Here is a 13792-nt window from a genome sequence, read left to right as displayed (position 1 = left end):
GATGTTTGTTTCTGTATCTGATAGCTGCAACTGCATATGTACGCCATCATTATGTACTAAAAAAAACACCACTATGAATGACACCAAAAAAATCAGAATCACACCAAATAAAAACGATACATTACACCAAATACCTTATCAATCTAAAATATTCAACCAACATAGAATTAATTTGCAAACCATCATTATGTACCAAAAAACACCACTCTGAATGACACCAATAATAATTGAATTACACCAAATTGGCAGACCATTATGTTCACAAATTAAAAACTATCATATTCACCAATTAACTTAACGATATTTTTTACCGATCAACTTACCAAAAACCATAATCAATAAAAATGGTTTCTACTCCTAACCTACAAACCATACAAAACAAATCAAAGAAAAAAAATACCCCAGAAACAAAAAAAACTCTGAATTGTTGAATAACAACAACAACCTAATTTGAAATTATGGTATTATTTATTAGACCAATAAATACACCAAATCATACATCATAGTATTATTTTGGTGTCATTTACCACATCACATACCTAAACCAATTTGTGGTGATTCACACAAGCAGTTAAACCATATAATGTATTACACCAATCGACGTACCAAAAGTAATCTGACATTTAACCCAAAAATACACCAACACATTGATCAGAGTATTAATTTACCACCAATTTATAGAAACAAATATACCAGATTAAGTACCTGATCACATATGACCAATTTTCAAATTATTATCTACACCAATTCGGATAAATAAAATACACCAAAAAAACTAATCAATTTTTTTTTTGGAAGTTATATTTTATATACCAAATAATACAATTAAATACAGAAAAAATTATAAAAACTTATTTGATTCATCATATTACAACCAAAATCATATGATGTTGTTCTATTACACCAAAAACGTTAATATAAAACAACTAATAAATACCAAAAAGAATTAAAACACAGATTATGTGAAAATCTTAATAATATTCCACAAACAATTGCTAAATCTTAATATCTATTTAATAATTAAACCTTTTACAGTTGCACCAGAACATTAACCAAAATCTTATGAATGTATATTCCACCAAATTCGACAAAACCAAAGGAATTACTACCAAAAAGATTACCTGATGAGTCCCAACACCCACTGTGATGAATTAAAATTGAAAAATTATTGGTCTGTATATTTGATCGTCGATCTTAGTTTGGAAGAGAAGTTTTATTTTTGTAGGAAACCTTTCTTTATGGGATATGATATATAACAAATTGGAGTTAAAATCAGGGAAAGTAAAATAATTGGAGAAATTTAAGGGATATGGATAATTGTGGCTGAAAACGTTTATTTATTTATTTTTAATAAGAATTCCAGTTTTGAAAAAAAAAATATTGCTATTCAATTGAAAAAAAAAGTATTGCTATATTCGTGTAATTAAAGTTATTAAGTTGTATACTTAAGTTTTTTGCCCAATAATTAATAGTATATACCTTAACAATCTTTCATTTAGATGTGTAATCTTGAAAATTGTTAAAATACCATGTTCAAACACATGATGAATGATTGATCCTTCAAGGTGGAAAATCATAATTTCTCAATGATACTGTCACAATATATCATATAGTAAAATGGTACGTTTATGCATTATGCCTTTTTTGTAAAACTTTTTTTATAGAAAAACGATAAATGTAAATCCTGAATTCTGAGCCTTTATATAGAACAAAATAGATTATAAAGAGAGCAGAAAATGGAAGAAAAACCCAACAAATGTCATATTTTAGTTCTCCCAATCCCACTACAAGGCCATATAAACGCAATGGTTAAAGATTGGCATAAAAAACAATCTGCCAACAACAAAAACTAAACATTTAAATATTCTCTTTTCTTATAGAGACAACGACTGACAAATAAACAGCAATTGGTCTGATTTTGTGCGTTGCTGAGGTACGACGAATGTGTCCACTTGTTAAACTTTATACAATTTTAAATGCAAGCTAAAACCAAGTTAAAGAACACTTCTACGTATCATCTTGAATATGTGGGCGCCCACATAAGTCCTTTATAAAGAACAAGATAGATATATAGATAGCAGAAACATTAGGTCAGGTAAGAGTATAGTGCAGAAAATGGAAGAAAAGTCCAACAAATCTCATATTTTAGTTCTTCCATTCCCAGCACAAGGCCACATAAACCCAATGGTTCAATTTTCCAAAAAATTGGCATCAAAAGGAGTTAATAAAGTGACATTAGTCACCATAGACTCTATTAGCAAGAACATGCCAAAGGAGTCTAGTTCAATCAATATTGAGTCCATTCCACATGATGATGAGTCTCCACCACAAAATATTGACAAATTTCTTGAATGGTTTCATGTTTTGGTATCGAAAAATTTGACAAAAATTGTTGAGAAATTATCTGATTCTGTGTACCCTGTGAAAGTTCTTGTTTTCGATTCGATTTCAACTTTGGTAATTGACCTTGCACACAAGTTAGGACTAAAAGGGGCTGCTTTTTTCACACAATCTTGTTCTCTTAGTGCCATATACTATCATATGGATTTAGAGAGTACCAAAGTTTCTTTGGATGGTTCTGATGTCTCTTTGCCTTCACTTCCTTTGCTGGCAAAGGAAGATTTGCCTTCTTTCATCTATAATACTGATTTGTATCCAGCTCTTAGAGGACTTGTCTTTAACCAGAACATCAATTTCAAGAAAGCAGATTGGCTTTTCTTCAACACATTTAATGCACTGGAAAAGGAGGTACTATTCTCTTATCTTAATGTTATATTTTGAGTCCACTCCATTCATATACTTGTGTTAGTAAACCTTATCTTATTTGCCTTTTGACACTAGTAGAGCTCAATTCTCATAGTTGGGGTTTGAGAAAGGGTAAAATCTATGCAGACCTTATCATGTTTGAACCATCTTAGTCTGACTTCCCTCGTCTGGTCCACCACAGAGGTCACTTACCTTGTCCCGTATATCTTCATTCTTAATCTTATCACTTCTAGTATGCCTGCATATCTACCTCAACATCTTCCTTTTCGCAACCCTCATCTTCTGAACATGAGAGTTTGCAAATGGTCAATACTCCCCTCCATACAACATAGAAATAATCAAAATAGTCAAAAGTAGAGGAGTAAATCCAGACCCATTTTCTTTTTTGACGTGTGAAATTCATCAGTTCATATTGAAGCCCCATTAAAGTCAAGGACAAATACCACACAATTTTGTTTGGTTCTAATATTTATCAAATATACTTAAGTGGTTTCATTTCTTTTTTAGAGGAAAATCAAACCAAATCAAACGATGAACACCTCTAGGCATGCACCAATAATTTGATGTTGAATTCGTACAGGTAGTCGACTGGATAAGGCCTTGATACTCAATTAAAACTATCGGACCAACTATTCCATCAATGTATCTTGACAAGAGACTAAAGGAAGACAAAGAATATGGTTTGAGTTTGTTCAAGCCTAACAGTGAAACCTGTATGAAGTGGCTAGATTCAAGGGAAATTGGCTCTGTTGTTTATGTGTATCATTTGGAAGTGTTGCCAGTCTTGACGAACAACAAATAGAGGAACTAGCTTCGGGATTGATGACGAGCAACTGCTACTTCTTGTGGGTTGTTAGAGCTACCGAAAAGAACAAACTCTCTGAGGAATGCATGTCCAAGTTATCGGAAAAAGGACTAATTGTGAATTGGTGCCCTCAGCTCGATGTATTGTCTCATTGAGCAGTTGGATGTTTCTTTACTCACTGTGGATGGAATTCGACACTGGAAGCATTGAGTTTGGGAGTGCCAATGGTGACCATGCCCCAATGGTCGGATCAACCAACTAACGCGAAATTTATTAGTGATGTATGGCAAACAGGAGTTTGCGTTAAGGTTGGAGACAATGGTGTAGTTAATAGAGATGAAATCGCGTGTTCTATAAGGGAAGTCATGAAGGAAGAGAAAGGTGCAATGCTGAAAGAGAATGCAATTAAATGGAAAAAATTGGCTAAAGAAGCAGTAGATGAAGGAGGAAGTTCTGATAAGAATATTGAAGAATTTGTTTCAAACTTGCCATGAACATTTGAGTGCTGCATAAATTAGTTCTATGTGGTCTGTTTATGAAAAAGACCTACATTACAGTGATTTATACTATTTGGTGAAGTCATTTAATCATCTACTACCACAAAGGCTCAATAAAATTATGAACAACAAAATCAAACTAAACATTTAAATATTCTCTTTTCTTATAGAGACAACGACTGGTGAATAGAGAGCAATTGGTCTGCATTGGTGTGTTGGTATGATGTGTATGTCTACTTGTTAAACTTTATACAACTTTAGTTGCCTTTTAAAATCAGGTTAAAAGAACACTTTTTATGTGTCACATCTTTTGTAAGTTGAAAAAAGAAAAATGTAAATCATGAACATGTGGACGCCTATTATCTATATATCTAGTTTCTGGATACGTGCGTTGAACGTGTGTTCCATGAGAATTTTCATAAATTTGTTAAAATAATTAAAATTTTATGAAAATATGTATTGAGTAATAAAATGCAATTTTAATTATTAATATATCTTTAAAATATGGTAAAAAGTACCAAAATAAGGAGCGTATTTTAATGTTTAAAATCAAGTTCTTTTAAGCAACCAACTGTTAGTTTTGAATTTTGGTTAGTAGTTAGCAAACTTTCAATAAAACCACAAATGATTAATCAATCAGAAATTTATAGAAAATTATATTTAAAAAGTCTAATAGATAGAAAACACAAAAAATACAGTGTACTCATCTTTTTTAAGACTTTAATCATACAATATAGATGTAAACAGAAATATAGAAATAGTACACAATTTTTTGATTTTTTGTCAACTCCTTCTATCACAGCCAATCAAAATTCAAGATCCTTCTTTGTTGAGTCAAACTAAAGAATGAATCAATAGAACAAAGGCACAAAAATGATATAAATGTTTCATTACTTTAACTATAGAATGAAAAGGATACCTAAGGATCTCATGAAACAAAAAAGATTGATTTATATAAATAAAATTGGAGGAACACCAAAAGTTATCTTAAAATCTTAAATTAAATATTTAGAGGTTGTGAGAAGTACTAGAGTTATAGATATAGATATATATATTAATGGTAGCAATTGAATAGGTAATTAGATATGAGATATAAATGTGGATATTTAAAGCAAATAAAAGAAAATAATAATAATAAATAAATGAAAGGGTATAAGTTTCATAAAACCAGAACTAAAAAAATAACAAATATATAATATAAGACGTACAAAAAAAAATTGAAAAAATATTAAATGTGTTAATTAAGCTTAAGAAACATTTCAGGAAGAAAATAAAAATATGTATGCAATAACCACCATAAATGTATATGTAACTACCATTGGGTATGCAATAATTGAGAAATATGTAGCCCTGAAATGTGGTTATTAAAATTTAGTAGGTTGTAGTTATTAGAAAATGTTCTATTAATGAAGCAAAGAAATCAGGGGGTTTAGGTTATTAGAATTTGGGGATTGTAGTTATTTGACTTATTTCTAAGTATTAATGCAATCAAGAAATGAGGGGTTTTGGTTATTGAAATTTAGGGCTTGTGTATATTCCAACGTGTAAAGTTAATCTAAATTTGTAATTCATTTAATGCATTAAGATGAATGTATGTTACTTCATGAAAACATTAATGTCGGGAATGGACTGGTGGTCTCTTTATATGGACTTGGACAATCCTCCCCTCAAGAGCTAACTTTTGGGGTTGAGTTAGGTCCAAATGTCATATTTTTACAACTTCAACTGACATCTTACTCTTTCGTTATATTTTTGTTCTGTTCTAGACACAAAAACATTTAGACTTGTATTCCTTTTGAATCTAAAGTATTACTTAAAGGCTTGTACAAGTGACACCAGTTCTTGGGGGTATTTTGAGTTATGTTATTGTTTCTGCAGATTTATATTATGCTAGTCTATTTTACTTCCGCATTTAATCTTGTTTCATTGGGTTTAGGCTGACCTGTCTTGATAGGATAAAATAGGTGTCATCTCACCCGATTTTTGAATTGTAATATCTATAAAGGGGGGGCTACGCAACCACCTCTATATAGTTCATGGAAAGCCACATATCCTTACACATGCTCAATAATTAATATTGACTATTGAATAAAAAAATAGACCAATTTAAGACCATATATATATATTCTTGCCCAGCCCTTTATATAGATAGCAGTAACTTTAAGTCAGGTTCTTGTATAGTGCAGAAAATGGAAGAAAAATCCAACAAATCTCATATTTTAGTTCTCCCAATCCCAGTACAAGGCCACATAAATCCAATGGTTCAATTTTCCAAAAGATTGGCATCAAAAGGAGTTAATAAAGTGACATTAGTTACCATTTACTCTATTAGCAAGAACATGCCAAAGGAGTCTGGTTTAATCAATATTGAGTCCATTCCTCATGATGATGAGTCTCCACCACAAAATATTGACCCAATGCTTGAATGGTTTCATCTTTTGGTATCAAAAAATTTGACAAAAATTGTTGAGAAATTATCTGATCCAGAGTACCCTGTGAAAGTTCTTGTTTTCGATTCGATGGCAACTTGGGCAATTGATCTTGCACATCAATTAGGACTAAAAGGGGCTGCTTTTTTCACACAATCTTGTTCTCTTAGTGCCATTTACTATCATATGGATTTAGAGACTACCAAAGTTTCTTTGGATGGCTCTGATGTCTCTTTGCCTTCACTTCCATTGCTAGCAAAGGAAGATTTGCCTTCTATCATCTATGATACTGATTTGTATCCAACTCTTAGAGGACTTATCTTTAGTCAGAACATCAATTTCAAGAAAGCAGATTGGCTTTTCTTCAACACATTTAATGCATTGGAAAAGGAGGTAACTATTCTCTTATCTTAATGTAATCCTTTAGGTCCACTCCATTCATATACTTGTGCTAGTAGAGCTCAAATCTCATAGATGAGGTTTGAGAAGGGTAGAATCTTGTTAAAGTGTGTGAGGCCAAGCACGTGGAAATTCAATTTTGATTTGGGTGGTGATGAGATTCGATCTCAGGCTTTTTGTCTGCTCTGATACCGTGTTAAAACGTGTGGCCATCTCATCTAAAAACTTAAGTTATTAGAGAAAACACACTTTTATTATTTATATACTTATATTCTCAACAAATCTACGTAGATATTATCATGTCCAAACCATCTTAGTTTGACTTCCCTCATCTTGTCTATCACGGAGGCTACACCTACCTTGTCATGTATATCTTCATTCTTAATCTTATCACTGTACGTGAGAGTTCACAATTGGTCAATACTATGCTCCATACAACATAGAATAGTCCAAAGTAGAGGAGCAGATCTAGATCTATTTTCTTTTTTACCATGTGACTATACCTAATTTGTAGATCGAACTCCTCTCTATTTCTCTTCCCTTCATTTTCCCAAAGCTCTTGCTTGAATGTGAGACACATGACATAGGTAAAAATTAACGATTAAGATTTAATTGAATTAAAATAAAATTCTAATTATAATTTAGATAATTCATATTTCATAAGAAAAATGACAATACCACAATCATAACAATATATTATCTTGTCCATAAATATATTATTAAAAAATTCCCTTTTCTAATCTTTTTCTTTCTAGTATTATCTTCTCTTTTTGTCCATAAATATATTACTTATAAAACAATTTCTCTTTTTCTAATTTTTTTCCATGCAATTATTTTTGCTATTAATTATATGTTAACTAGTTTTAAAGAGAAAATTCAAAGTTGCTATCTAACACTTACTCAATTTTTTTTTTTAAAAAAACGGAAGATAAATACTTGTAGGAAAAAAAAATAGAAAAGAGAAAAGTTTTTATAATATATTTATGGACAGGATATTATATTGTTATGACTTATGATTATGTTATTATTATTTTTCTTATGAAATATTAATTATCTAAAACATAATTAGAATCTTATTTTAATCAATTAAATCTTAGTCATTAATTTTTAGCTATGCCATGTGTCTCATATCTAAACAAGAACTTGGGAAAAATGGAGAGAAGGAAATGAAGAGGTGTCGGATCCCTAATTTGTTTGGTTCTAATATTTAAAAAATAGACTTAAGTGATTTCATTTCTTTCTAGAGGAAAATCGATCTAAATCAAACCATGAATTTGTACAGGTAGTCGATTGGATAAGGCCTCGATACCCAATCAAAACTATCGGACCAACTATTCCATCGATGTATCTTGATAAGAGACTAAAGGATGACAAAGAATATGGTTTGAGTCTCTTCAAGCCTAATAGTGAAACTTGTATGAAGTGGCTAGATTCAAAGGAAATTGGCTCTGTTGTGTATGTATCATTTGGAAGTTTAGCCAGCCTTGACGAACAACAAATGGAGGAGCTAGCTTTGGGATTGATAATGAGCAAATGTTACTTCTTGTGGGTTGTTAGAGCTACAGAAGAGAATAAACTCCCTGAGGAATTCATGTCCAAGTTATCGGAGAAAGGACTAATGGTGAATTGGTGCCCTCAGCTTGATGTATTGGCTCATCGAGCAATTGGATGTTTCTTTACTCATTCTGGATGGAATTCGACTCTGGAAGCATTGAGTTTGGGAGTGCCAATGGTGACTATGCCTCAATGGTCGGATCAACCAACTAAATAGTCCAAAGTAGAGGAGCAGATCTAGATCTATTTTCTTTTTTACCATGTGACTATACCTAATTTGTAGATCGAACTCCTCTCTATTTCTCTTCCCTTCATTTTCCCAAAGCTCTTGCTTGAATGTGAGACACATGACATAGGTAAAAATTAACGATTAAGATTTAATTGAATTAAAATAAAATTCTAATTATAATTTAGATAATTCATATTTCATAAGAAAAATGACAATACCACAATCATAACAATATATTATCTTGTCCATAAATATATTATTAAAAAAATTCCCTTTTTCTAATCTTTTTCTTTCTAGTATTATCTTCTCTTTTTGTCCATAAATATATTACTTATAAAACAATTTCTCTTTTTCTAATTTTTTTCCATGCAATTATTTTTGCTATTAATTATATGTTAACTAGTTTTAAAGAGAAAATTCAAAGTTGCTATCTAACACTTACTCAATTTTTTTTTTTAAAAAAACGGAAGATAAATACTTGTAGGAAAAAAAAATAGAAAAGAGAAAAGTTTTTATAATATATTTATGGACAGGATATTATATTGTTATGACTTATGATTATGTTATTATTATTTTTCTTATGAAATATTAATTATCTAAAACATAATTAGAATCTTATTTTAATCAATTAAATCTTAGTCATTAATTTTTAGCTATGCCATGTGTCTCATATCTAAACAAGAACTTGGGAAAAATGGAGAGAAGGAAATGAAGAGGTGTCGGATCCCTAATTTGTTTGGTTCTAATATTTAAAAAATAGACTTAAGTGATTTCATTTCTTTCTAGAGGAAAATCGATCTAAATCAAACCATGAATTTGTACAGGTAGTCGATTGGATAAGGCCTCGATACCCAATCAAAACTATCGGACCAACTATTCCATCGATGTATCTTGATAAGAGACTAAAGGATGACAAAGAATATGGTTTGAGTCTCTTCAAGCCTAATAGTGAAACTTGTATGAAGTGGCTAGATTCAAAGGAAATTGGCTCTGTTGTGTATGTATCATTTGGAAGTTTAGCCAGCCTTGACGAACAACAAATGGAGGAGCTAGCTTTGGGATTGATAATGAGCAAATGTTACTTCTTGTGGGTTGTTAGAGCTACAGAAGAGAATAAACTCCCTGAGGAATTCATGTCCAAGTTATCGGAGAAAGGACTAATGGTGAATTGGTGCCCTCAGCTTGATGTATTGGCTCATCGAGCAATTGGATGTTTCTTTACTCATTCTGGATGGAATTCGACTCTGGAAGCATTGAGTTTGGGAGTGCCAATGGTGACTATGCCTCAATGGTCGGATCAACCAACTAACGCGAAATTTATTAGTGATGTATGGCAAACAGGAGTTCGCGTTAAGGTTGGAGAAAATGGTGTAGTTAATAGAGACGAAATCGCGAGTTCCATAAGGGAAGTCATGGAGGAAGAGAAAGGTATAATGCTTAAAGAGAATGCAATGAAATGGAAAAAATTAGCTAAAGAAGCAGTAGATGAAGGAGGGAGTTCTGATAAGAATATTGAAGAATTTCTTTCAAACTTGTAATGCACTAAATTGAGTAACATATTCATAAAACATTTGCTTTACCAATGCTTCAGAATTTCTAATTTAATTATTGTTTCATGTTGTTTCATAATGTATCGTAATAAAAGGTATGAACTTGTTATTCAGAATATTGATGTGGCATTTTATTTAAAGCCACTAGACTTTTTCTTTTTCTTTTCCTTTTTCCACCGAAGCGGAGGCTACAGTTTTTTAAGCAAATATTAAGCGGGACCAAAAATTCATGACCATCACATATTAATATCATTTACGTAAATATTAAATGATTTGAAAGTTTAATATTTACCAAAAAGTTATAATCTATCACTAATTACAGACAGATTTCTCTATGAGAATCATGCTCTATAAAAACATTCACTTTAAAGAACAAGTTTTTTTGAAATCGATTTTATATGTTGTATTCTACTATATGTTATGTATAGCAATATTTCATTATAGCATCCAACCAGGAACAATAACATATAGTGTGATCAATAAATATGATCGAAATAGTGTAGGATGTATTCAGATCTTATCCTAAATAAAAGGATTGTTCCTGAAAGACTCTTAAGTCAAGAAAATAGTTTTCATAATAGGTTTGAAGAATAAAAAAGAGTAACAACGTTTCAATTTGTTTGTCGGATTTCAACAATACTTGTTCAGTATTGATAATGCACACTTCCTAAAAAGGTATAAATAGAAGGATAATTTTACTATATCACTTTTTAAAAATAATAAATACAATATCTTGAAATGTGATAGAGATATGTAAAATAAAATATATTTTAATTTACAATCTTAAGCCTATCGAGAAAATTCAAAATTAAAAAAATATTAAAAAGAAGGACATTCTTTTTAAAACGGCAGAATATAAATGTTTGACTATCCTTGGTCAAACTCCCCTCTTAAGACTAGGGTGTGTTTTCCCCTCATTCTTATCCAAATGAAAAACTAACTTTAGGTCTTATTTTCTTGAGATTGATAAACTTACAAGTTACAAAGAGTAAAATTAGTGCAAAAAATGGAAGAAAAAAACAACAAATCTCATGTTTTAGTTCTTCCATTCCCAGTACAAGGTCACATAAACCCAATGGTTCAATTTTCCAAAAGATTAACAGCAAAAGAATCAGTTAAAGTGACCTTAATCACCATAGACTCTGTTACCAAATCTATGCCAATATTAGAATCTGGTTCAATCAAGATTCACTCTATTCCACATAATGATGAAACCCCACCACAAAGTTATGATCTTTTTCTTGAATGGTTTCATGTTTTGGTGTCAAAAAATTTGACAAAAATTGTTGAGGAATTGTCTGATTCTGAGTATCCTGTGAAGGTTCTTGTTTTCGATTCGATAACAACATGGGCAATTGATTTGACACATGAATTAGGGTTAAAAGGGGCTGCTTTTTTTACACAATCTTGTGCTCTTAGTGTTGTATATTATCATATGGATCCAGAAAAAAATAAAGTTTGTGTTTTTGATGATAGTGTGTGTTTGCCTTCACTTCCATTGTTGCAAAAACAAGATTTGCCTTCTTTTGTGTGTCAAAGTGATTTGTATCCATCTCTTAGGAAACTTGTGTTCAGCAGGAATATCAATTTCAAGAAAGCAGATTGGCTTTTGTTCAACTCATTTGATGTGTTGGAGAAGGAGGTAATCCCCACCCCCACCCCTATCTTTCACTATTTATTGTGTTTTGGGTTTTATTCATATTTTGTTGTTAGTAAATTGTGTTTTGGCGTGATTGGTAAAATTATTGTTATGTGATCAGGAGATTACGGGTTTGAGTTGTGGACAAGGGTGGATTCATGGGGTTGGGTAGGAATTCTGTGGTAATATTTGGGCAGATCCTGTATTTGTATTGAGAAATTCGAAAATGCGAGTTGCAAAACCATATATAGTGTGATGTTGATCTAGTGGCAAAAGAGGGGCTTGTTAAGCTATATTACCCTCTTAGTTGAGGGTTCAAATCCCCTCGGTCATCGTGTAGACTTTTATTTATAGAAATGCAGGATAAGGCTACCTACAATAGACCTTATGACCTAGTCCTTCTCTCGTGTATTGTGAGAGCTTAGTGCACTAAGCTACCCTTTTACGACTCTGATAGAACTCAACCCTTATCAAAGGGTAAAAACTTACTTGATACATAAATAATAATCTATGAAGTTGTAGGTTTTAATTATGTTATGACATTCTCTGACTAGAAGAGCAATGTATCAAGAATAAATTAGAAGTTTCTAATTCTTTCTGTGACGGACTAAAAAAAAGAGTGATATAAATAATGGAAATAAAATGACACATCCTTACATAGTGTTATACTTAGTAACTAATATGAGGTTTCTGTTGCTGAATTTTTGTACAGGTGATCGACTGGCTAAGGACACAATGTCGAATCAAAACCATCGGTCCAATTATTCCATCAATGTATCTTGACAAGCGACTGAAAGATGACAAAGAATACGGTTTGAGTCTCTTCAAACCTAACAGTGAAACTTGTATGAAGTGGCTAGACTCGAGGGAAATTGGCTCTGTTGTTTATGTATCATTCGGAAGTTTAGCCAATCTTGGCGAACAACAAATGGAAGAACTAGCTTCAGGATTGATGATGAGTGATTTCAACTTCTTGTGGGTTGTTAGAGCTACTGAAGAGAACAAACTTACAGAGGAATTCATGTCCAAGTCGAAAAAGAAATGTCTAATAGTGAATTGGTGCCCTCAACTCGACGTGTTGTCACATCAAGCAGTTGGATGTTTCTTTACTCATTGTGGATGGAATTCGACTCTAGAGGCATTGAGTTTGGGAGTGCCAATGGTGGCCATGCCCCAATGGTCTGATCAACCAACTAACGCGAAATTTATTAGTGATGTATGGCAAACAGGAGTTCGCGTTAAGGCTGGAGAAAATGGTGTAGTGAATAGAGACGAAATCGCGAGTTCCATAAGGGAAGTCATGAGGGAAGAGAAAGGTATAATGCTTAAAGAGAATGCAAATAAATGGAAAAAATTGGCTAAGGAAGCAGTAGATGAAGGAGGAAGTTCAGACAAGAATATTGAAGAATTTCTCAAACTTGTAATAAACTAGATTTGAATATTAAATAAAGGCGGACAAACTTTGATCAATTTATGCATCATGTTCTTACATTGCATAATTATGTAATAATATACGAACACCACATAGGACACAAAATTGTCATGTTGGACGCCACGTAGGACACATGTGTCTATTTGTTCAATTTTATACAAATTTAATTACACTCAAAGTCAGAGAACATGAATGTCAGTTGAACCCCACCCAATTAAAAGACACATTTATGTATTATGCCATAAAAATATTAGTCAAAGCTCACATAGTTTATATCTCAAAAATAAAAAGTGTCACATAAATTAAAACACGACCAATATCACTATTATGTAACAAGATATTCTCTACCACACATCTTAATAACTTATGAGTATTTTAGTAGTCCATATATTTTCATTAATATCACAAACATCTAAAATAATATGGGCCTTACAGTATTGAAACTTCCAAGCCCAAATAAACTCCAATTTGAAACCCTAATCTCAGTTTATT

The 13792-nt window shown here is 31.8% G+C and overlaps 2 protein-coding genes and 1 pseudogene across 2 annotated transcripts; all 3 read left to right on the top strand.

Annotated features, from left to right (window-relative positions):
* The first annotated feature begins 1509 nt into the window (after nucleotides 1-1509).
* Nucleotides 1510-4156, top strand: LOC102594514 (UDP-glycosyltransferase 74E2-like; annotated as a pseudogene).
* Nucleotides 4157-6407: 2251 nt separating this feature from the next.
* On the top strand, nucleotides 6408-10327 carry LOC102593862 (UDP-glycosyltransferase 74E1-like). Its single transcript, XM_015306644.1, has 3 exons — nucleotides 6408-6890; nucleotides 8179-8628; nucleotides 9456-10327. Exons 1-3 carry the CDS (start codon nucleotides 6408-6410, stop codon nucleotides 10215-10217), a joined length of 1695 nt encoding a protein of 564 aa, XP_015162130.1. The 3' UTR covers nucleotides 10218-10327.
* A 776-nt stretch (nucleotides 10328-11103) lies between these two features.
* LOC102594178 (UDP-glycosyltransferase 74E2-like) lies at nucleotides 11104-13427 on the top strand. The gene is made up of 2 exons (XM_006342355.2): nucleotides 11104-11871; nucleotides 12581-13427. The coding sequence occupies exons 1-2, from the start codon at nucleotides 11236-11238 to the stop codon at nucleotides 13298-13300; spliced, it is 1356 nt and encodes a 451-aa protein (XP_006342417.1). The 5' UTR covers nucleotides 11104-11235; the 3' UTR covers nucleotides 13301-13427.
* Nucleotides 13428-13792: the final 365 nt, after the last annotated feature.

This window comes from Solanum tuberosum, unplaced genomic scaffold (genome assembly GCF_000226075.1).
Source record: "Solanum tuberosum cultivar DM 1-3 516 R44 unplaced genomic scaffold, SolTub_3.0 scf00034, whole genome shotgun sequence".
Classification (NCBI taxonomy): Eukaryota; Viridiplantae; Streptophyta; class Magnoliopsida; order Solanales; family Solanaceae; genus Solanum; species Solanum tuberosum.
This window is presented reverse-complemented; position numbering and strand designations above follow the sequence as displayed.